The sequence below is a fragment of the Eptatretus burgeri genome, chromosome 15 (genome assembly GCF_056783735.1).
Source record: "Eptatretus burgeri isolate ZD-2024b chromosome 15, Ebu_testis_v1, whole genome shotgun sequence".
In the NCBI taxonomy this organism is placed as follows: domain Eukaryota; kingdom Metazoa; phylum Chordata; class Myxini; order Myxiniformes; family Myxinidae; genus Eptatretus; species Eptatretus burgeri.
This window is the reverse complement of record NC_140975.1, coordinates 21,437,773-21,463,725: the sequence shown is the minus strand read 5'-3', so window position 1 is coordinate 21,463,725 and position 25,953 is coordinate 21,437,773. Positions and strand designations below refer to the sequence as shown.

Genomic DNA, 25,953 nt, shown 5'->3' with positions numbered 1-25,953 from the left:
CGAAGCGATGTGTCGTCACCCAAATTGGGTACTCTGGTTGGGCCCCGGTCAGCACACGGCACAGCCGTGTTGGCCGGAAGTGGCTCCACTTTACCTCTGGCAAGATGTTTCCAAGCTGCGGAATCGTCTCGCTCCGAACATCGTGACACGAATCACCCTGCACCGAACTCCCTGCCTGTGCCACGGCGACCGGCGGTCAGCGCCAGTCAATGCACTGCCTGTCCGTAAGCCATGCGGCCCGAGCCATACAGCACGCCTCTGCCTGGCAGCAGCCTCGCCAGGCGGAGAGGTGAGAAGACTTCCGCCGTCCGTGGGAGACACCCGCGGCCGTGGTGGTCAGCGAAGACCGATGGTAAGATGCTATGTTAAACCCATGCGTAGACCTGAACAAGATATGTGCCATTCATGCTGCTCTGTATGCGGTTTATATCTGACGGTTTTATTATCCTTACAACTTTTTTGTTTCTAAACCAAATAAAATAAAATTTCTATACAACCTAGGCACATACTTCAAGATTTTAAAATCAATTTTGATTCTTTATTTCTTAAAAATTACATCAGACAAATGGATCCCTTTCAAATTCGTGAATTCACGACAGCGGATCATCATATTGTTCATTACCGCAAATAATGTCTCTTGATAAATAGAGCGGATGGTTGCAGTGATGTTTGCCTTCAATTCATCGATCGATGTTGGATGTTCCTTATAAATTTTTCCCTTTAGAAATCCCCATAGAAAGAAATCTGGTGGAGTTAAATATGCTAAATCAAAGTGTGCCTCATCTGTCATGATGACCTTGTTTGTGAAATTGGCATGCTCATTGCATTAATAACCAGAGTTGGTGTCAAAGCCACCCAATGCTCACCTGTTTATACATTTATCGTTTTTAAAAGACGAGTCTAATAATATTTTTTATGAAGCATTGCAGTGAAGTCTGATCCAAATAATTTTAAAGCAATATATGTATTTGTATATTGTAATCAGTAAAAAATAGTGTGGTAGATAAAAACATCAGAAAGGAAATAACTTGCACCAAAAACTTCGAACAGGTGAGCTAAAAATTGAAAAAAAATAATAATAATAAAATGCTCATTGCATTTAAAGTGCTCCATCATTAAAAAAAAAACTTTCAAGTATTATCTGTAAAACAAAGAAAACAATAATTAGTTATGCCAAGACTGCTTCTGGCTAGAAAGATTGCAAATGTGTCAGATATAAATGCCCCACCCTGAATAATAATGCCATTCTTTTTTGTGACATAAAGGCACATCGGACTGTCATGGCAGTTCCATTGGCAAGGAGTACAGTCCTGGACAGGTCACCACTCCAACACAGGTTACCCTGAATGGTTATTACACTAGTACTAATTTCACCAACTTCAGAAGGATGACAGTCTGAGTCGACCCCACCTGGTGTTAATTCAACGAATGACAGGGGCTCAAAATTCAGGACCCTTGGGGCCCAAGCCAGCTATCTTAACCACTAAGCCAACACCACACTGATGGCAGATATATTGATTGTATATAATTGGAGATGCTGGTGATTGTACCGTATACATGTAATGTTCTGAAAGTATAGTCTATGTTTATTATTTATTTATATACCTCGTTACACTTTATCGCAGTTTCTTGCAACATTGTCTTTCGTTTGTTCATATAACATTTTGAACACCCTTTGTACGTAGGTATTTGCGTAACTGCACGATAATTCCAAATGTATCACCCGGGTCATATGTACCTTTGATAACACCATCAAGTACCCACCCTAGACCCCTTCCACTCCAAAACCACCCTCTCCAAACGCCGAATCTGGAACCACATGACTGAGCGGATATTTCTTTACCTTGACATTTGTGCAAAACTTTTTCGTATGATAAAATTAATCCACAGCACTTAAACAGCCTTTTATACCCTACAGACATTGAAATCGTCATCAGCTGCAAATAATGTGTAAAAACCGAAGCTGCGCACTCTGCTCACCGCACTCTGCTCACCGCACTCTGCTCACCGCACTCTGAAAGATTCTCAAACTCTGACCGGTGGAAGATAGCACCTCCTGTACCGGTGGAAACCGCTTTATATTTACGACGGTGTCATGGTGTGATTCCCTGCCAGCTATTTATACGGCTAAACAATCCGACTATTCAGCTGCTTTCGGGTTAACGTGAAACGAAAACTCGAATTTCTGAAATTCTGAATAACTCGCCTGTTCATGTTCCCATCTGAACCGATGGCTCGTGGTCCGGGGAACCCAGGTTTAAATACCCGGGTTCAAATCCCATGTAATGTATATAATACTATGTATATGTGGAATGAAGAACTGATGCAGCCGGTGGAGGCTTCGTGTCGATCTGTCTCGGCGGACAGGTAGGAGTGGACAATGGATGAAAAAGGAGAGGCTCACATTTCGGCCGTTGAAGCTTCTGCTTTGCTTCCCACGGTAGTTACAGTTAGCATACCTCAACGAACGTCCTGTCCTGTTGATATCATCTGTACATAGTGCAGTACCATACTGTATTGTGTTTGTCCGAAGTACATTCACTCATGTCAGCTGGTCATGCATGGGGTACGAGCCGAAGGCCGATGTAAAATCATTGTTTAAAAGTCTGACCATTGTCGGATTTTCACTTTACGTAATGCGTCATAAACTGGAACGAAGCTCGGTGGAGCACGTACCCCCACCAGGCTGAACAGTTGATACATATTCGGATTCGGATCTGGATTCGGACCTGCATCAAAATCCAATCGGCTTGTTGTTGTCACCAACCTGTTAAACTCATCCACCAAGTTTCATCCGAATCCGCCCATAACTTTTTGAGATATTGTGCTCTATATCATTTTGGCCCCATCTCTCAATTATGAAGAATCAGTTAAAAAAAATTCAAGTGTCTGCATCTGGATCTTCATCAAAATCGAATCGATTCGTCCTTGTCACACACCCAACCTGTCTACCAAGTTTCTTCTGAATCCGTCCCCAACTTTTTGAGATATCCTCTACACAGACAGACAGACAGACAGACAGACAGACAAGCCGGTAGGCAGACATGGGTATTCGATCAAGTCGAATTTAGTCGTTTTTCAGCCGTTACTAGCCAACAAAAGCGTCCATAATAACGGTTTTTTCTCACACATAACTAGTACATACCATGAACCTACCATACCAGTTTCATGTATATCTGACTCAGTCTCTGAGATATAACAAACTTCGTTTTTTTATTGTTTTCGACCAGGGTTCATTCAAAGTCTATCTTCTCCGACAGTTTTCATAGGATCCGGCTGGAAATTTTTGACAATATGGCTGAATGTACTGCCCACAGTCGCTCGTGGCCCGATTTTTGATTTTCGAAAAAATAAATTTTTTATGATTTTTCAAAATTTTCAAAGTCCCGTTGCTAGGCAATGGTGGTGTCCATAGCAACGGTTCTCATTTGCACATAACTAGGTCATGGTATGAACCTACCAACCAAGTTTCATCGAAATCGCCATTTGTATTAATGGAGCACTGGGCCGAACAGAGGGACAGACAGACAAATGTATCGACGGAAATACTGATCATAAGGGTAGACTAGATTGACTACTCAACATATCGACAGAAATACTGATAATAAGGGTAGACTAGATTGACTACCCAACAGACAAACAGACAGAAAGAGGTGAAACATAACCTCCTTCACCTTCGGTAGCAGAGGTAAACATCATCTCCGTCCACCTTCGGTGGAGGTAATAAAGGTGACAATTCACAGCCAAACAGGGACCCTGGAAAGAGAGATGTGGCTCTCTCCACAGAGATTCCCTGAAGTTACTTTTACTACTTTATGGTGTATTTCTTCCCAGGCTGGAAGAATGGCTCAGATCCAGTGTGACCACTCCTTGGCTTTTTTCACAACATCTTGGCTATTTGTTGTTCACCTTGATGTCTTGGTTTTCCATAGGTTTTCTATTATCATCGCTTTTCCGAAACCTTGTGAATTCTTGGCTTTTTTCATTGGCTCACCTTGGCATTTATGAAAATGAGGAGTGGGTCACACTGGTCAGAGGAAGGTATACCCGCCTCTAAACCGAGAGGTATGCACACTCGACTCTAAAAATTTCTAGCGTGGGTTAGAATCCTGACCCAGCTATAAACTGTCATCCTGGTGTTCCACAGGCAGGCTCATTCATAAATGTCCGTGCTATCCCTCAGATTGACGTTAAACTGGGTAACTCGTGTGCATTAGTTACTGGACGTTAAAGACCACGGTGTCCTGAGCTGGCACCCTGAACAATTTTACAAATTCCTGCCCTGATAACTCCTTAATCGAGAATCATGCCTGGCTTTATAGTTCATGAAAAATTTGGCCCGAAAACTTCCCCCGGCCAACCCCAGAAATAAATGTGGCTGTTGAAGACTAAGGGATCACGCATCGGGTACAACCCGTCAACGTATTTTATCAACCTCGATCACTATTGTTAATTAGGACGACATTAGATTGCTTTGTTACCTTAAAATTACATCCTCACGTGTTATATCTTCGTGCACCGAGCCGTACCTCTGTGACATCACGTTGTTTTGTTCTTCTCATTCACGCATCGAAACGTTTGTGACCAAAGGTGATCTCCATAACAAGCGCTCCCCGAAGCCTGAAGCAGTAAACAAGCGGAGATGAAACTCCACTCTTCCGTGATGTCATTTTCATTCCGCTTCGGGTTGCTGTTGCAACACCACGGTCGGAATCACATTTCGACTCAGCACCTGCTGATCCGCCAATTCTGAGCTCTGGTCAAAGCAGCACATGAACTGTTTCACTGCCGCTTGGAGACCTGTACACGGTGTTTTGTGGGAGTACAGATACTTTTGGATGAATTTGTGATTAAAAAGTATCAAATGGGCAGACTCGGTTACGTCATGGTGAGAGCGTCCCCTCTGAGTCTGGGAAGTCAGTGGTTCGAACCCGGGCCGAGTCATAATCAAGGACTTTTAAAAATGGCATGTGCTGCTTCCTTGCTTGGTGCTCAGCATTTAAAAAGGGTCGAGCACAGATGTAAAAAGATATTGTGATGCACCAGAAGAGGATCGTGGTGTCCAGAGGCAGCGGTATGGGCATGCCACCCGCTCGTCAGCATGGGTCCCTGAGACAACAAGGGGCCCCCCGAGGTTGGGGTCCCACTTTGCCGACAAAACATACCAACTTGTGAGTGGTGACAAACAGTGCGAAGGGAATGCTCCATCAGTCCATCTGAAGGAAGGAAAGCACTGTGACGTAACGAATCGGTTAAAAAGTGTTTTCCTTGATGTTTAACTCGGCAGGATTATAAGAAAATGACGGGGTGAGGTTAATATTGGAAGAGAAAGCAGGTTTAGTGGAATAATAAACCATGTTTAATGTACACAAATACAAGGAAACACAAGGAAATCAGACACAGGTGGAGGCTATTCAGCCCATCATGCCTGCACGACATCAACATCACACTCATTTATCAACACAAGATCCAAAGAAGAAAATACAAAAAACAAAATTTTTTGAAAAATAAACTTTTTGTGGGGTTTTTTTTTTAAGTTTATGTAGTTTTCGTATTTCTTTATTATTATTATTATTATTATTATTATTATTATTATTATTATTATTATTTTCCCCTCAGGGGAGGGGGCATGGGCTTGTTTAAAAAACACACATCAACCACACAACACCCCTTGACAAGACCCCCACCAACAGCACTCCGTACACATGCACACAATCACCCATCAATACTCAAACTACCTAAAAGTCCTGTCAACATCCATATACCATTCTATCTCCATAACTTCCAGGTACCTATTTAATTCTAATTTAAACTTATCTTGCAGAAGGATATGAGGGTGTGCATTGTGGGTCAGGTTTCGGAGTTAGAAACACCGAAGGTGTAAGAATATTCGAGTTTGGAAATGCTTTAGATATGGTCATCTGCAACATGATGTTTAAAAAGAGGCCAAGCAGACTGATCACTTATGAGTCAGTAGGTACAAAGAACCAGATAGACGACTTTATAGTTAGGAGATTAGATAGGAAGTTGGTTAAGGATGTGAAAACAATAGGTGGAGAAGAACGTGCCTTTCAACATCAGCTGCTAGTGTGTGGTGTAAAGTTAAGTTGGAGCAGGGAAAAGAGGAAACCTTACTTTGCAAGGAGAGAAGTACGGAAACTAAGAGATCAGAATGTAAAGGAACATTTCTGTCGTGAACTTCTGGAAATGAATCTTGGAAACCCTATGGTAGGAGAGGATGTAGAAAGTTGTTGGAACTCTTTAAAAGATGGGCTGCTGTGAGCTACTGAAAAGACATGCGGCTGGTCGAAGGGCCCAGCGAGACATGAGGCGGATATGGTGATTCAAGAAAAAAGAAAATTGTTTGGGATTTGGAAAAAGGGATGGGATAAGGAGGAATACTTAGTGGTTAAACGTCGGTCAAGAAGGGAAGTTTACAAGGCTAAAAAAAATGAGTACAGGATTCACTTTCACATATGATAAATAATGCAGATAGTAGAGGGGAGATATTTAGGATAGCAAAGAAAATGATCAGTCAAAATAAGGATCTCATCGGAGAACAATGTGTGAAGGATGATATGGGAAATGTACTGGTTAACCATGGGGAGATTAGAAATGCTTGGAGGAATTATTATGAGCACCTGCCAAATGAGGTGTTCACTTGGAACAAGGATATTATGGAGGCAGTCGAGCCGGTGCAGGGCCCACCACCTGAGATAGAGAATGAATGGGTGAAGAAAGCCATCGATGAAATGAAGAATGGTAAAGCGGCGCGCAGCACTGGTATCGTCGCATAGATGCTGAAGGCATCTGGTGATATTGGAGTGAATTCAATCACTAAATTGATAAATGCAATTATAAGGGAGACATCTATCTCAGATGACTGGTTGAAGAGTGTAATGGTGGATATGTATAAAGAGAAGTGTGATTCCTTAGTTCAGAGCAACTAATAGGGGGGTCTGAAGTTGCTGGACCATGGAATGAAAGTGGTAGAGAGAGTTATGGATAAACTGATAAGACAGAGTGCTAATATAATATACATGAAATGCAATTTGGTTTCATGGCAGGAAGGGGCACGATAGAGGCAATTACAGGAAAAAATATCTGGGGAAGAATAAACAACTGTACTTTATGTTTGTGGATTTGGAGAAGGCGTTCGATAGGGTTCCTCAGTGAGTGGTGCAATGGTCCATGAGAAAGTTACGTGTGGAGGATTGGTTAGTTGGGGTAGTCATGGCAATGTATGATGGTCCAAAAACCTCTGTGAGGGTAAATGGGGTGCAGAGTGAGGATTTTGAAGTGAAAGTGGATGTTCATCAGGGGGTCAGTCTTGAGCCCAATCCTGTTCATCATGGTTCTTGAGGCTCACCTTGGGAACTCCTGTATGTTGATGACTTAGTGCTGATAGCCGACAGTGTGGAAGAGGTAATGGGTAAATATGCATTATGGAAGGAGGGTATGGAGGACAGAGGACTGAAAGTGAATACAGTGAAAACAAAAGTACTGATTAGTGGTGCGGGAGAAGGAAGTGTGGGAAAAAGAGGGAGGTGCCCTGTGCTGTCTGTAGAAAAGGTGTTGGTAGCAATTCAGTATTGTGTAAATCCTACAACTGCTGGGTGCACAAGAGGTGTAGTGGCATCAGGGGAAGACTGCAGGTGGTTCCTGACTTCAAATGTGGTTTGTGCAGGTAAACAAGTGACTCCAATTAGAGCGGAAAGGTTAGTTTATGGGGTTATGTCTCTGGAATGTGTAAATAGATTCTGTTACCTTGGTGATATGATTGGTACAGGTGGTGGTGTGGAGGCAGCAGTGAATGCAAGGATTAGAAGTGGCTGGAGGAAGTTTAGGGAGTTGTTACCCCTCTTGGCATCAAAAGGGAACTCTCTCCAGTTAAAGAGAAAACTTGTTGCATCTTGCGTTGGAAGGGTGATGTTGTACGGCAGTGAAACATGGGTGATCAAAAAGGAGGATGAATGGAGGTGTGAACGAAATGAAATGAGAATGGTGAGGTGGATGTGGGACGAGACACTGAAGGATAGGAAATCAAATATGGAATTAAGAGATAGGTTAGGTATAGAAAGCATTAGTGAGGTGATGTATAAGGGGTAAGTTGAGATGGTTCGGACATGTGGAAAGGATGTGGGCGGGTAGTTTTGTGAAGAGGTGAATAAATATGAATGTAAATGGAAGGAGAGCTTGAGGCCATCTGTGGAAAACATGGGATGTGTTGCTGAGAGACGATCTTAGAGTTAAAGGCCAAACAAGAGGGCGAGCAAGAGATCGTGCAGCCTGGAAAGCAGCCATTAGGTGAACCATGGCGAACACATGCAAGCATGGAAACTGCCATAAAATGATGATGATGATGATGATGATGATGATGATGATGATGATGATGATGATGATGATGATGATACTGTTTCTGCTGCCATGACCTTACCAGGGAGACCATTCCATGCATTAACTCCTCTCTGAATAAAAGTCTCCTGCCTTGCTACCATCTTAACCCTCCTTTTATTTACTCTCAGGCTATGCCCCTGGTTCGATCACTGTCCACTCTGCTGAATAATTACTTTTGCACTTATTTTATCTGTACCTTACATTATCTGAAATATTTCCATCATATCTGCTTGTAACCGCCTCCTTTCTAGTGTATAAAGCCCTAACTCTTTCAGCCGCTCCTCATAGCTGAGTCTAGTTAGGCCCGGAATCAATCTAGCTGCCCGACGCTGAACCCTCTCCATGGCATCTATGTCCTTCCAGAACTGTGGTGACCAGAACTGCACACTATACTCTAGATGTGGCCCTCCCTAAATTCCTGAACAAGGTTAACACCACCTCTTTTGATTTATAATTGATCCCCCTTCGAATACAGCCTAAAACCCGATTTGCTTTACCTGTAGCTGCCTGGCATTGTGCTGCCTGCTGACCTCCCGCATCTATTACCACCCCCAGATCCTTCTCCTGTGTGACACACTCCAAAATTACCCCTTACATCCTGTAATCTCTATTTTCGTTGTTCTTTCCCAACCCCAACACCTTACACCTGCTTAGGTTAAATTACATCTGCCAATCTTTTGCCCAGTCTATACAAGTATCAAGACTTTCCTGAATATGATCAGCACCCCCTCTGCTATCCACCTTACCTCCAAGCTTTGTATTATCTTCAAATTTGGAAAGCTTACTCTTCATCCCACTCTCCAAATCGTTGATGTAAATAATGAACAGTAATGATCCGAGTACTGATCCCTGAGGTACCCCGCGACTTACATCCTCCCAGCAAGACATCCTCCCACTCACAGCCACTCTTTGCTTCCTACCACAAAGCCAATTTACAATCCAATTAGCAACCTGACAAGGCACTCCACAAGCCCTCACTTTAGCTAACAACCTCCGATGTGGTACCTTATCAAATGCCTTCTTAAAGTCTAGATATACCCTGTCCACTGCATTTCCCTCATCCACCCAATCAGACAGAATCAGACAAACCCTAACCCTGCTTCATAGAACACTAAAAGATTTGTTAAACAGGAACTACCTTTGGTAAACCCATGCTGACTACGTTTAATCAGTTTGTATTTGTTTAAATGGTTCCTCATCTGGTCCTTAATTAATGACTCCAACACCTTCCCCACACCTGAAGTCAAACGAACAGGTCAAAAGTTTCCCAATTCTTCTCTAGATCCTTTCTTGAGTAAGGGTGTGACATTTGCTACTCTCCAATCCTCTGATACCTGTCCTGACTCCAGTGAACAATTGAAAAGTATCCGTTAACATCTCGCTTACCTGCTCAGCCACTTCCCTCAATACTCTTGGGTGTATATTGTTACGGTTGTGGAAAATCGCAAACCACCATTCAGGTCCCATAGGTGAGATATCTCTGTAAGTACATGTGTAGTTAGCCCCAAACCCGTTGTTTAGAGTGAATAAGTGTGATTCATTGGGGCTGCGACGCTTTGAGATAACCGTTTTTCTGTTCTATCTTGATTTTGAACCAACCGCCATCACACAACAACCACCAACCACAATGCCGCTTCACAACAACAACAACAACAACAACAATGCCAACAGCCACAACCTTTACCTTCACAACTTGCTCCCACATCATCGCATCATGCCATTCCCAAATGCACCATGACCATCAAACCACCATCATAAATCCTCCACCACCCTCACCTCCCACCTTCTACCGCCATTCCCGCACCACCTGTGGGCACCGAGCGTCGGGCTGTCCTGGGCTCGTACAAGATACGCGCCGAGCCGCGAGTGCAAAATGTGGCCTTTCCGAGGAGAATTCGGATCAGGAATGCTACACGCCCACTTCTGATCCGTCCAATCAGCAAGCGTGGGGCGGCTTGGCCCCGCCTCCAGGCGCGTCTGTGTGGAATCGAGATATGCAAATTCTAGAATCAGGGGAGATTCACGCCCCTTTTCCTCCGTCCAATGGGCGAGCGTGGCTCCACCCCCGAGCTCATCCTGATCCGGAAATTTGCATATGGGTTCTCCTGCCGGCCTATAAACCGCCGAGCAGAAAAGCAGAGTTTGGTGGCAGAAAAGCGAAGAGAGTTTTGGGGCAGAGAGAAAGAAGAGTTGTTGCGCAAGAGTTGTTGTTGCGAGGCAGTCAAGTCGGGTTGTAGCGCGGAGTGGAGTCGGGAGGCGAGGGCGTCCAGGTGGTTTTCGGCAGTCGGCTGAGGAGAATTGGGGGAAGAGTCCGAGGAGCTCGGGTCCGAGGCAAGGAAGACGGCGGTCGGCGACGAGGTCGCGTTGGAATCGCTCGTCACGGGACCCAAGCAAGCCAGCTATACTCTTTCCCCAGAGCATTAACAATTCCCCCTTTCCCCCACGCTAAGATAGTGAGAAAAGGGGCCCCATTCCCACCCCACTCCAAGCGGTGCCAACGAAACCCGCGAAGGAGCACGAAGTCGGGGCACCGCCGCGCTGCCACCTTTACGGCTCATCACGAAGACGCGGGTAGGATCCACCCGGTCTTGTGGACCTGACCGCTCCTTCAGGTCCCGCGCAAATATTGGCCCACAGGCCCCTTCTGCCCCCTTGTCTTTGAGGGTGGCCTTTTCTTTTGCTTTTGAGTAAATGTGTTGTTGGCGCCGTCTGTAAAGTAAAACTGTGTAAGTGTTGCCGTGTGTACGCGTAGTCGGTCGTATCTCTGCGTTATTGTTTCTTTTGTAGCATTTGATATATGTGCATTCTGTTTGGCTGTATATGTGTGCTCTCCGTGTGCCGCGGAATAAATGTGCATTATTTTGAACTGTTTTCCCGTTTCGCTTCGTCTTTTCTTTAATTGAATCTCCATCTTGCTTCACGTAATGGGTTCGTCGTGGGCTTAATACGCCCGATAATTAATCGGAACCGTCGAGGCCGACGATAACACCGCTCGGTTATCCCGATAGCACGGAACGGATCGCTTAAGCGGCCCGTGTCCGGAGTCGACCTGCGGGGAGGTGCGATCGCCCGGTCTACCACCCGCGTGGGTACTTAGGTAGGCCGAGTTTGGCGAACAACCTTATCACACGCGGGTGGCCGATTGGCACGATCGTGGTGAGTCCGAAAGGCCCACCCGTGACTAGCTCCCGGCGTTAGTCCGAGAGGGTCACGACAGAATTGTCCGTCCGGTGGGCGACGTGCCGCGATTCGAGTCACGTGGCCGTTCGCACGCCGGCGGGCGCGAATTCGCAACAATATTATCTGAACCTGGAGTCTTAACTTCTCTTAGATTTCCTCGCTGTTCCTTTACTTCCTCCACTCCAACCTGGATCTTTTGTAAAAGCCCTTCCTCACCTCCTCAATAGATACTCTCAGCTCTTGGCAATTCTCCTGACTGTTCTTGTGTAAAAGTTAAAGAAAAATACCTGTTTAATAAGTCTGCCATCTCACTTTCATCACCAACCATTCTCCTGGTACTATTCCGCAATGGTCCCACACTGGTCCTAACCTGTTGTTTTCCCCTGATATGTTTAAAGAAAGCCTTGTTATTATGTTTAATATTCTTAGCCATGTCCTTCTCATACTCTCTTTTGGCATGCCGAGTTATTTTTTTTAACTTGCCTCTGTTTACTCCGAGAGTGATATAAATCTAACTCAGTCCTGTTATTTTAAACCAAATAAATGCCTTTTGCTTCTCCTTAATAGCATTCCTTGTCTCACTACTCAACCACCCTGGTCTCTTTCTGCTTCGAGTTTTACAACTCATTGGAATGTACTTACTCTGCACTCTACACATTTGCTCCTTGAAAGTTTCCCATTTCTCTGATGCCGATTGTCCTTTTGTTAAAGTCTCCTTATCGATATCACCCAACTCTCTCTGCATCCCCTTAAAGTTTGCCTTCCTGAAATCTAATAGCCTTACCCTACTATCCTGAACTCCAACCCTCAACAGAATGTTTGCACACACCATGTTATGGTCGCTTCTCCTAAATGCTCCCCTACCTCAACCTCCTCCACCATACTGGGATCGTTACTTAAAAGGAGGTCGAACACTGCACTCCCCCTCGTGAGCTTATCTACAAACTGGGTTAAAAAACAATCCTGAACTAAAAATAGGAAATCCTCATCTGCCCTTTCCTTGTTCCTGGACCCAATCAATCCCTGGTAACTTAAAATCCCCCATAATCAATACTCTTCCCTTACCACATGCCCTTTTGAATTCTTCATGCACTCCTCCTTCCTCCTCTTCCTTCACATCCAGAGCCCGATAAAAGCATCCTTGCAGTATCTTACTGTTTTTACAGTCTCTAATATCTACCCATACAGAATCCTCAACATTGATTCCTTCCTTAATGTCATCCCTTACTCTTGATGTGATGTTGCTCTTTACCCAGATTGCTACTCCTCCTCCTATTCTCTCCTTCCTATCACACCGATACACCTTGTAATCTTCTGATCCTGTCCTCCAGTTACTCTCCTCTTTAAACCATGTCTCACTCACTGCAAATATATCGTACTCCTCGCTATCTACTTTGGCTTCAAGCTCTTCCATCTTATTATTTAAACTTCTGGCATTGGTATAGAATATGTTTAACTTTTCCCTTCCTGAAACACTATTTTCCTGCCTGGTCTTACTAGTCATAATTACATCATCCATTCCTTCCTTAATACCCTCCCCACCCTCCACTGACCTAAAAAAGGCCTGAATTCCTTCCTCAATTCCCACTGCAAACCTTGTTGCCTCCTTTCTATTTAACTTATGGCCATCATTCTGGAAACACTGCCTTTGTCCCCGAAATGATTCCCACTGCTTCTTAAATGTAAAACCTTCCTCCCTTCACCATTCTTCCAGCTATTGGTTGACATCTATCGCTCTGCTCATAATTTCTCTCTGGTTTTCTCATCTTGGGAGAATCCAAGAAAACACTCTCTCCCCTTATCAAAGGAAGGGTGCCGAAGGAAGGAAAATGCAACAATTATCACAATAAAATTTGTATAATTCCTCATGTTAATATAATATATCTATATCGTTGAGGAAATCCACACTACAATGGATTGTACGATCACAAAACACCCCCTCATTAGTCAAGCGACGAACCCATGCGCACCGGCGGAACGTTCTGGGTTTATTAAAAAAAAAATCAGAGATGTGTCAAAGCACCTGTCCAGAGGATGAAACAAAACTACCTGAGCGGTGCTGAAAAGTGGAAAAAGGGAAAGGGTTGAAAATCACCTGAAATTAAATGTTTCCATTACACAAGCGGAAGAACCAGAAGAAGGGTTCTAGGCTGAGCACAAGTACTGCGGTGTGTTCGATTACCAATGAGCTTGTGGAGCGCTCGCCAAGTGGCTTAAGCACTCAAGTAAGCACTCCAACGAAAGGGTTGATAAGGAACGACTGGCTCGGCAAGCGATAGCAAGCTGCTTGGTCATGGAACACTCCCTGGATGAGCTTTTTGAGTGAGTTTGTATTTTCGGCTGGTGGTGAGGTTAGGGGGTAAAACTGTTATTGGAATCTCATTAAATAATGAGAAATTTACCTCTGGGGGGGGGCACAGGTTCTTATCCTTTTTATAATAGTCAATTATTGTACTATTATTTTTGATTGATATTATTTCACAAAACTGTCATATTCATTTTATTATTTACTAGCCGAAACCCCGTCACAGACGGATTCCGTTCCATGAGCCTAATATGACAACCAGTGGTGGCTCTCGTAAGAGTCGGATCCCAGTCGATGTATTCCATGGTCTTACCTAATGAGGCCTACAAAACGTCCTTGCACATGACATTTTTGGTGTCCACTACTCCTTGTGAAGAAGTCCCCTGATTTGTGCAAGTGTCTACTTTGACGTACACCGTGTCAAAACTTCTCAGGTCACAGTACCGAGAAAAACATGACGCGACCGCTCAGAGGAGCACAAAATTGGTCCTTCAGTATTAATATATTGTTGCGAATTCGTGCCCGCCGGCATGCGGACGGCCATGTGACTCGAATCTCAGCACGTCGCCCACAGGACGGACAATTCAGTCGTGACCCTCTCGGATCAACGCCGGGAGCTAGTCACGGGTGGGGGTTTAACCTCACCATGATCGTGCCAATTGCCCACCCGCACAGGATAGGGTTGTTCGCCAAATTCGATCTACCTAAGTACCTGCGCGAATGGTCAACCGGGCGATCGCACCTCGCCGCAGGTCGACTCCGGACACGGGCCGCTTGGGCGGCCCGTTCCGTGCTATCGGGATAACCGAGCAGTGTTATCGCCGACCTGGACGGTTCAGATTAATTACCGGGCATATTGAGCCCACTACGAACCCTTTACGTGAAGCAGGATGGAGGGTCAATAAAGAAAAGACGAAGCGAAACGGGAAAACAGTTCACACAAAGCACATTTATTACGTGACACACAGAAAGCACCCATACACAGCCAAACAGTCAAAATGCACATATAAAGCGAAAGCAAGAATTAAACCGAATACGCGTAAACACGACAACACTTATACAGTTCTACTTTACAGACGGCGCCAACACACATTTACTCAAAAGCAAAGGAAAGAAGCCACCCTCATAGACAAGGGGGCAGACAGGCCTGTAGGCCAATATGCGCGCGTGACCTGAAGGAGCGGCCTGGTCCGCAAGACCGTGGGGGGGGGGGGTAATACCCACGTCCTCGTGACGCATTGGCGGACAAGCCGCAGATGTGGCCGCGTGGCTGTGCCCCGACTCCGTGCTCCTTGGTGGGTTTCGTTGGCATGACGTTTGGAGTGGGGTGGGAACGGGCCCCCCTTGTTGCACTATCTCAGCGTGGGGGAAAGGGGGAATTGTTGATGCCCTGGGGGAGGGAGAATGGCTGGCTGGCTTGGGTCCCACGACGAGCGATCTCACACCGCGACCTCGTCATCGACCGCCGTCCTTCTCGCCTCGGACCCGAGCTCCTTGGCCTCTTCCCACAACTCTCCTCAGCCGACTGCAGAATCCAACTTGATGCCTTCGCCACCCGACTCCACTCTCTTCCACACCGATGACTCGACTCACTCTGCCCTGCCGACACACACTGCTACTGCCACACTCTGCCACGATTCGCCTTGCGCTCGCCGTTTTATAGGCCGCCAGGAGAAAACAATATGCAAATATCCAGATCAGGATGACCTCGGGGGTGGAGCCACGCTCGCCAATTGGATGGATCAGAAGTGGGCGTGTAGCGTTCTTGATCCGAATTCTCCCTCGGAAAGGCCACTATTTGCACTCGCGGCTCGGTGCGTATCTTGAACGAGCCCAAGACAGCCCGACGCTCAGTGTTCACAGATGGTGCGGGAATGGTGATAGAAGGAGAGAGGTGAGGGTGGTGGAGGGTTTATCGGTGGTGGTTTGATGGTTATGGTGCCGTTTAGGAATGACGGTGATGCGATGTTTGTGGGATTGAGTTGTGAAGGTAAAGGTCGTGGCTGTTGGCGTTGTTGTTGTTGTCTGACGGTTGGAGCGTGGTTGTAGTTGGTGACGATGGCTGGCGTGGTGGTTAAGGTGGTTGTTGTGTGATGGCGGTTGAGACGTGGTTGGTTCAAAATAAAGATAGAACAGAAAAACGGCTATCTCAAAGCGTCGCAGCCCGAATGAATGACATAAATTCCATCTAAACAACGGGTTTGGGGCTAACTACACATGTACTTAGAGATATCTCATTTACGGGCCCTGAATGGTGGTTTGCGAATTTCCACAGCCGTAACAATATAGATAATATGCTCTTGTATTGTACACCACTCCTTCCCATTTCCATCTCCAGGCGATGCATGATGCCATCGCCGGGTGCTGAAGGAAGGGAGTACTCAGTTTTCACTCTGTTTTCTTGTTATCTTGCCAAAACGAAGTTTTTGCAAGATAGGTTAGTCAGCTTCTATGTTTTTTTTTTTGTTTTTTTTGTTTGTTTGTTTGTCTGTAATCATGTATAAAAAATTCTCGAGCACAGTTATCATTGGAAATTTTTGTAACTTCGCATATCAGAGGCCTATAGAGGTCCCTTTCAGTGCACAAAATTTTGAAGGTCAAAGGTCAAGGTCACTTTGTCGCAAATCAGGGGAGTCGACGAAACCATTATTTTTTGAGTAATTTTGATCGGATCGTCTTCAAACTTCATGGAAATATAGTTCATGGTCTGGCTGGTTAGCGCCTAAGGTCAAACATATTTGACCCCAAGGTCAAATTTTCAAGTTTTAGGAACCATATCGTGTAGTACCTCAAATTGAACACCTCGATGAGTGCTTTCTAGATATGTCAAGCTTGAGACATTATGACGTCATTTGGTGACGTTATGTGGCAAAAGCATATTTTTCATGGTTACTCTGTAGAACGATTCTCATCGGAATCTCTCGTAGGCAGATATTCCTCAAGGAGTCGCTCCTGGTGGATAGCAGCTCTGTTCACCTCAGTGTGACCTTAAATAAGTCACACGTGGTCACCTTTCGGCAAGATACGGGTCACCCTGCGGGTGACATTGGTTTATTTTCCTGTTTGTTTGTTCGTTCGGGCGATATCCCAACCTTCCTTTGAGCTAGGAAGATTAAATTTTGGGACAAAAGTGAAGATATGCTTTGGCGAAAACAGTATTTTTTATTTTTTGATTAATCAATTAATTGATTAATTACTTAATTATCATCGATTTATTAATTACTTTTTTTTTTCCCAGGCACCTTTTGAGCTCGGAAGCTGATATTTGGACATGACAGTGATCAAGTGATTTGGCTCTAAAGTGTATTTTTGATATATTGGTTAATCGATTAATTGTTCATTTTTTGATTAATTACTTAATTTTCAAAGTTACAGATTCGGATGAAACGGTGATGCTTTAAGTATGCTATTCAGCAATTGACTCAGAAATTATTTTATGACTATAATTTTAATTACGCAATTCATCAATTAATCAATCAATTATTGTCCACCGCTCCCTCCCAATTCTGTCTCCATGTGCTGCACAGCGAGTAAATATCATTTGTACACATTCACCTCGGAAGTGCACCGCTCCCACCCAATTCCATCTCCAAGTACTGCATGGTGGCATCGCTGGGCGCCGGAGGCACCCCGGCAACATGGCGCACTGGGGTATTTGTTATTTATTTGGAATGGGGCAGTGTATTTTCAATGTACCTCCACTTGCTTTAATTATTTTTAAATTTTGGGTTACGTGCACTAGTCCAGAGACAAAGTAACTTCCACGTGTTGAAATCACCTTAATCATTTCAGCAGTTATTGTGTTAGGTTGGCAACAGTTTAACATTTTTTTGAGGGGAAAAGGAAGAAGTAGAAGACAAAGAAGTACAAATTAGTGTTTTGGCGATCACCCGATGTGGTACTTTAGCGATGCATTCTGGCGTCTTTTTAAGTCTTGGTAGTTCAGAAAATGCTCGACAATAAAGGGTATGGCCTTTAAATGCTTATATTCTCACTCTACGTTATATTCTCAGCATATGAATCACATAAATTCACATTTTTGCACATTTGATGTGGCAGCCATTTTTCCCATGATCATCCCTCGAAATGGAGTACTATACGGTACTCCATGACTAAATGTCCAATAGGATGGTGCAGAGGGAACAAGGAATAACGAGAAAGGCACTCGGTAGAGCGAGTACCCTCCACCAAGCTCAACAATTTACGTTTTATATCCCACTAAGCTGGATCTGAATTCAGACCAAAACCAAAATCTAATCGGCTTGTTCTTGCCACCTACCCAACTCATCCACCTAGTTTCATTAGAACTCACCCACAACATTTTGGGATATCCTGTTCACAGAGAGACAGACAGACAGGGGTGAAAACATAACCTCCATTCACCTCAAATGGCAGTAGTAAAAAGTACCGAGTGCCGAGTAAAAAACAGAAAACACCAAAAACCTAATAAGAAAGAAAACAAGGAACCTAGACTCAGGAAGAGGCCATTCAGCCCATCATGCATGTGCCACACCATTTACCTTTGCGCTCAAAGGTAAGTAACGCACTAACTTTTGAGCTGTCTCGTCTGGGTTCGATTTCGCACCCGACTATAAACACTTATATTAATGTTTCTCAGGCAGGGTGTTTCATCACATGGTGGCGCTGTCCACCGGATGGACCTTAAGCCGGTTGTCACATCTTGGTGGTGGACATTAGTTGGTGGACGCCAATGATCTCACGATTTCTTTAACGAAGAGTCAGGGTATTATCGCCGGCACGATGAACAAATTACGAACTCCTATCCCAATCAACTTCAGTCGAACCTCAGGCCTGCAGGCCACTAGCGAACCAGTTGGTGAAGGACTTAGACCGAACGTCCTACTCAGTGGACCCCACAACTTGGGAATAATTGTGCTGGAGGATGTGTCGGAGGAATTTGGGACATGCGTTGTTTTCAGACATGAATAATGTCGTTGTTTTAGCAACAAAATGCGTCCCCGATGTGCAAACTGTTCCCTCTTCTCTCGACATTCCATCAAGCACACTCGCTGTACGCGACGTCACCGTCGAAGTGTTTCCAGGCAAGACAAGTACGTCCCTAACAGCTATTTGATCTACTGTCAGACAGGACTCGTCGGACGGACTTTGAAATAAAAGGACCTTCAATGTGGTTTTTTGTTGAGTGCCACAGTTGTCTGTACAAAGTAACCACAAGGTGTAATGATGTGTGCGGTTGGTGGTTGCATGCTTCATTTGAATCTCCTGGAACTTGAGAATTTCTGCAACTTTTGTGAAATACTTTGCTATCTTTTTCAATTCCATTATACCATTGTGATCTCCTCCCTTCCCTTCCTATGAAAGTGTTATGGGTCGGCCCTGGGAGTGTATGCAGCATACGTGTTGTGTGAGTACCGCTGTACTTCACCTGGACTTCTCGGCTACGTGGACTTGCACTTTACATTCGTATTTCATCCCAATCCCAATAAGGGTTCTACAAAGACCCATTCACATCTCTTTTCAATAAACACAATCATGTGACGTACAATGTAAGTATGATACACAATGTGATTTCCACGTACATTATGCCATGTTTGTAAAAGTTTATAAAAGTGCATGATCAGTGAACAATTCATTGGTTGCATGGCTGTGGAGCCAGTAGAGGCCGTGTAGCCTTCCCCAGACCTGACCTGCCACCATCGATGGAAGACAAGCCGCGCGGCGATCCGACCTCCTTGGGTTTCACGTGCATGGGGGTCATGGAAGGGAACCTTTGAGCGGAACAAGATCGCGGCTCAACCTGAGCCAAGCGCTAATCCCGGCAGATGGCCCGCTGCTGACCTCTCCACCAGCAGGGACTGATATTATATTTGCCAAGTTTGAGTTCCGACTGTCTGGGAATAGCCGCGGATGTACGCGCGTAGTGCGTGTTTCCAAGGACAAAAAAGCCTTGTCCGAGATACCTCTGCTGAGTTGGGATACTTCCTCCAAGTTTGTATATTTTCCCACTTCCAGACATCTGCCTTTTCTTTAATAATCCATTTTTAAAAACGCTCTTTTTTATCATTCATGTCTTCTCACTTACGCACCTTCAAGACCGTAGTTATAACATACGGCCTCGTCCGTTCACAAAGGGACAGAAAAGGTGAATGTGATTGGTGTGTGCAAGTGTATTTGGTGGTTTGTTTGAAGAATATAATAGATTATGGTGAAGTAGTATAAGGCACAGATCAGGTTCCATCAAGGTATTGCTGCATACACGATCTGTGAGCAACGCGCGTCGTCTGCCATGAAAACGCATTGTCTCTGCCCTGCTGAGCACCAGATTAGAGATGGAGATGTGGTTGGGAATGATAAATAAACTCTACCTCGCACCTTACTCAGTGTGACGGCCTGGAAGCCAAGGCCTTCAAGATCATCGGAATCTCCCGTGATGAAGCTGAGTCAATGGGCCGATTACTTCCACATTACAGACAGGTCAGTGGTCTCTGTCTTCTACCGGCTTCTTCCCTGGTCTTGCACCCTCTGCTCTTTCCGAATTTTGTCTCCCCTCATGGTTTTGCAGGGTGCATGCGGTCCCACCATCAACTTCCTTCTGGTGAAACTCCCAAAATGCAGAATCACTGTTCACCTCCACTCATTCGTTCCTGTTATTTATAGCCTGTGGAACGAATTTCCACATCCTCTTCAATATCAATCTCCCCACAATGTCTTCAAGACAGCTGTTCACCACTATCTCAGATCATCCCCTATACAAGACCATGATATATTTACCCCCATTAACACCCACTTTCCCCGAAGCCCACCTCATATCAAACTTCTATTTTTTCCTTCCTGAAAGTTTGCTTCTGTATACATCTTGTCCACCCCGCGCATCATACCCTACCCATCACTCCTCCCCACATGTCTTATTTGTCCAAGTCTCCCTCTATGTTGTTCCTCAACCCAGCTGCTGGTGTCCCCACCCCTCTCTTTCTGCTGTTCCTTTTGTTGTGTTGCATCCTGATCCATTGTGTGTTCCAGCTATTCCATGAGCTTTGACTTTGTATCCAAAAAAAAGGAAAAAAAAAAGACTAATGTGTGACAATACAGACCAAGAGGAGGCTGGTGGGTGCTGTAATATTTTCATTGGCAATGTATTGATCAATGAGCAGTGTAAAAGAAAGAAGATTGACAGTTTTGAAATGTGGTGTTGGAGACAAATGTTAAAAAAATTCCATGGACTGCAGGAAGAACAAACTAATCAGTCGTTAAAGAAATTACACCACCATGTCCACTGGAAGCACTGATACTAAAACAGAAACCGTCGTACTTTGGACACGTCATGTGTGCAGAAAACGAAAGTACTGAGAATCAACCATTCTGGATAAGGTTGAGGGAAGAAGAGAAAGAGATGGACCTTGTATGTGTCTGATGGATGGAGTAAAGGCTGTAACCGAGCTGTCATTGCCAGAGCTTCAGGAAGCAATACAGGATAGGGATTGTTTGGAGAAATCTGATAACATAGTGTCTACAAAAAGTCTACACCCCCTTTCAAATTTTTCGCCTTTTGTTGCCTTGTTGCCTGGAATTAAATTGCATTAAATCAGACTTTTCCACATTTATTTACAAATCGTAACCCACAACTTCCAAGTGAAAAATAAATTCTATAAATTTCAGAACATTAATAAAAAATACAAAACTAGAATATTGTTGCGGTTCGTGCATGCCTCTAAGGCAATGGCACCCAGCATGCAGTGATCCCCAGGCAGTTATTGTATTAGTATTCGTGTTAGTAGTTAGTCCTCTGCTCATGTCTAGTGGGTTAACGGGATGAAGTGGGTTGCGTGGGTCTCGTAGTTAGGTCAAATAATTATATCTCTTTGATGCATACTCTGACCCCTACTCTAACCCTTTACTTTTAGCCATAGTACATAACAAGCATGCAAGCACACACGCCTTTCAATAGACAATGGCGAATAAGCACACCGCGATGCCTCCCGTGTTTTGGAGTAGGGTGAATATACTGATTCTGGCTCACTTTTCCCCATGTAAATGAATGGGGGATTTTCAGCGATTCATATTTTTTTCCCTAAAAATAAACCCCCTTTTTATCCCAAGGTATATTTATTTGTCTCCTCTTTTAACCTGGGGACACTTTTTTTTCAAATAATCCATGCAATAAGACAAAGATTTGTTCAAGTAGTAAAGTGGTAATGTGATTTGTTGAAGGTGATTCTAAAGAAATATCTGAAACGTCTAAGTCTCGGGACACTCTTTTTCAAATAACCAATGGATATTGTTTAGCTCACTCATTGAACCTATAAAGATTTGTTCATTCTCAAATTCCTTCAATAGTTTAATTTTCTTTGCACAATAATCCCCATCTAAAATATTGAAAAACAAAACATTTGAATCTTTATATTTTTTAAGATACCCCTTTTGTGCCATTACGAAATGATAAACTTCTCTTAATGCTCTTGTTTGACCACCTCCTGAGCCACAGGTTATTTTTGTTAAGCCCCGCCCACTTTTCATAAGCCCCGCCCACTTTCAAATGGAATTTTTAAAAGCCCTGCCCACTTTTCTTTAAGCCCCGCCCACTTTTCACGCCCACCACCTACTCTTACATCATTTCCAGTTCATCTCTGACTCACAAAGAAATCACAAGAAAATTCCAGCATGTTAAGCTTTTGAAAAAATTGCCCAAAGAAGGCCTGCGTGAGCTTGCCCAGGGAATTTCCAAAGGAAACCACACCCACCAGTCTTTCCCTATAAAAGCCTCAAGCCCAGGCTCCATTTTAAACATTTTTTTGCTGGCCATGGTGTGCTGTGTGTTTGCCTGGAACTCTCAGACTTGTATGGAACTAAACCTTCAAGTTGATGAACTGGATTCAAACCTCTTATCTATTGAGGGAAGATTTTTATTTTCCTATTTTCAAACTTTGATTGAAGCATACTCGTTTAATAATTAAATAACTTAATTAATGCATTATTATTTTCTCTCACAGGAAATTGTATCTGAAATGCAATATGAAAATACCGATTTTGCCACAACTTGGGGCGAAATTGTTGGCTTGGTTGAAGACCTTGTGAGCGACCAAGACCCACAGAACGAGCAAGACCTTGAGTGGGATGACGTTGGAGTTCCTTGGAACTCTCCGACTTGTAAGGAACTAAACCTTCAAGTTGATGAACTGGATTCAAACCTCTTATCCATTGAGGTAAGATTTTATTTTCCTATTTTTAGTTCCTTTTCAACATCGACTCGTTTAATAATTAAATAACTTAATTAATACATTATTATTTTCTCTCACAGGAAATTGTATCTGAAATATGAAATGAAAATACTGCTTTTGCTACAACTTGGGGCGAAATTGTTGGCTTGGTTGAAGACCTTATGAGCGACCAAGACCCACAGAATGAGTTCGTCCTTGATGACCCAACCAAAGAGTTATACCTTGGAGACCAGCAAAATCCTGAAAAAGAGTTTTACAACAATAGTACTCATTGTGAGTTATCAAGACAATACCCACTGAACAAGTTATACCTTGATGAGCCAGAATACAAGTTTTACCTTGGAGACTCACAAATTTTGAAAAAATCAGTAAATGAGTTCTGCCTTGATGGTTTAAATAACTACCTTGGAGACTCAGGAAAAGGGTTCTGCCAAGATGGTTCTAAATATGGGGCCTACCTTGGAGACTCACAAATTTTGAAAAAATCAGTAAATGAGTTCTGCCTTGATGGTTTAAATAACTACCTTGGAGACTCAGGAAAAGGGTTCTGCCAAGATGGTTCTAAATATGGGGCCGACCTTGGAGACTCACAAATTTTGAAAAAATCAGTAAATGAGTTCTGCCTTGATGGTTTAAATAACTACCTTGGAGACTCAGGAAAAGGGTTCTGCCAAGATGGTTCTAAATATGGGGCCTACCTTGGAGACTCACAAATTTTGAAAAAATCAGGAAATGAGTTATCCTTCAGAGACTTTGTAAGTTGGTTTTATTTTGAATACTTGAAATGTGGGTTCTGGCTTGATAACTCACAATGTGATACATATCTTGGAAACTCAACAGGAATGTGGTTATACCTTGGAGACTTGGAAAGTTGGGTTTATTTTGAAGACTTGAAATGCTACCACTCTTTGGGATCTAAACCTATCAAGAAAGTTCTTACTCCCTCTTTCTACGTCATCAAACCTGAAAGCCTTAAAAGACAGAATTGGAAGAAGAGAAAAAAACATAAAAAATATACATTGTTCGTTCTGGGAAGAAAGTGCAGGCTTACTCCCCCTTTCTACGTCATCAAACCTGAAAGCCTTAAAAGACAGAATTGGAAGAAGAGAAAAAAACATAAAAAATATACATTGTTCGTTCTGGGAAGAAAGTGCAGGCTTACTCCCCCTTTCTACGTCATCAAACCTGAAAGCCTTAAAAGACAGAATTGGAAAAAGAGAAAAAAACATAAAAAATATACATTGTTCGTTCTGGGAAGAAAGTGCAGGCTTACTCCCCCTTTCTATGTCATCAAACCTGAAAGCCTTAAAAGACAGAATTGGAAGAAGAGAAAAAAACATTAAAAAAATATACATTGTTCGTTCTGGGAAGAAAGTGCAGGCTTACTCCCCCTTTCTACGTCATCAAACCTGAAAGCCTTAAAAGACAGAATTGGAAGAAGAGAAAAAAAAAACGTAAAAAATATATATATAGGTGGAAATCTCATTTTGAAAAAGACATTGTGTTGGGCGAGTATTGAGTTGGGGTTGAGATTTTGAATGTGAGGGTTGGGGTTGAGATTTTGAATGTGAGGGTTGGGACACACACACACACACACACACACACACACACACACACACACACACACACACACACACACACACACACACACACATCAACAAACAAAGTTAAGCCTTGACTATTCAGTTGAGGATTCTGTGTTTGGGGTTCACAGATCTAAGAACGTCCACCCCTTGACACACATTATATACTGTTATACACCTCGGACTTGGCCCTCGAGTGTCCACAAAGGTGTATAGTAGGAGGGAGTGAAGGGACAACCCATTGCTCCCATGGGTATTATCTGCTTAGTTTTGTCTTTTGTAATTCCTGTGAATAAAATGAACCTAAAATCTCTTCCCCTTCCAAATCATATATCTTATAAGTCCAAGGAACCGTATCTATTACATCAACAATTTTAAAAAGTTCGTTTGTCCATCGTTTAGTATAACCCTTTTCAAAATGAGATTTCCACCTATATATTCTTACGATATCACCAACTTTGAACTTAGGTTTTCTGACATTAATCTCTTTTTCATATTTTAATTTTGTAAATGTTTCTGTTGGTTTCATATTTGTTGACGTGTGAATCGTGTCATTATACTTATCCACAATATCCTGAATAAAAGATGACCATTGTTGTGAACCGAGTTGTGTGAATTTTTTATATAGTCTCTCTTTTAAGGTACGATTAAAACGTTCAACAACAACTGCCTTCCCTTCATTAAAGGTACTGTATAATGTAATACTGTTATTTTTTAGAAAATTCATAAATGTCTTGTTATAAAACTCTCTACCCTCATCAGTCCACAATATTTTAGGTTTTCTCTTACTTTTATTAAATATCTGTTGAAAGGCAAACATAAGATTATTTCCTTTTTTGTTTTTTAAAGGGACAACCCATGCGTATCTACTCCTCAAATCAATAACGGTTAAAGCATACTTGTACCCCTTATCATTATTGAGTTCAATCAAATCAGCGGACCAGATATAATCAACTTCCTTGGAATAAACTTTCCTTCTACGAAACTTTGTGAATATTGGTTTATGTAATTCATCAGCTAATTGCTCTTCAGTCTTAATGACATCATTAGAGCCGATAAGTTTTTTGAATTTCCAAGTCCAAGTTTCAATTTAACACTGATCATCTTCTTCACAATGAACCGATCAACTTTTTCTCTCAAGGTTGGATTTTGTATCAGAGACAAATTATACAACATTTCTCTATCGGCTTCATGCTTTTCTTCCAACGTTGTGGTATTCCCATAATCAATATCGTGTCTCATGCACACTTCATCAACTCTATTGATGGGTTCACTCCATGATTTAGGATTG

The 25,953-nt window shown here is 43.3% G+C and overlaps 2 protein-coding genes across 8 annotated transcripts in view; one reads left to right on the top strand and one right to left on the bottom strand.

Annotated features, from left to right (window-relative positions):
- Positions 1-4,653, bottom strand: part of LOC147011705 (uncharacterized) — a 55,107-nt gene extending 50,454 nt beyond the window's left edge. Inside the window, exon 1 of one of the 7 annotated variants that reach the window (XM_085858218.1) lies at positions 4,530-4,653. The gene's annotated coding sequence lies outside the window, so the exon portion shown is untranslated. Of the gene's footprint in view, positions 1-1,967; positions 2,152-4,529 lie in introns of those variants that run through there. The other 6 variants (XM_085858217.1, XM_085858211.1, XM_085858215.1 and 3 more) reach the window with 6 other exon arrangements.
- LOC147011704 (uncharacterized) lies at positions 58-24,727 on the top strand. Its single transcript, XM_085858220.1, has 4 exons — positions 58-352; positions 1,266-1,336; positions 22,852-23,064; positions 23,160-24,727. The coding sequence occupies exons 1-4, from the start codon at positions 232-234 to the stop codon at positions 23,178-23,180; spliced, it is 426 nt and encodes a 141-aa protein (XP_085714346.1). The 5' UTR covers positions 58-231; the 3' UTR covers positions 23,181-24,727.
- The last annotated feature ends 1,226 nt before the right edge of the window (positions 24,728-25,953 follow it).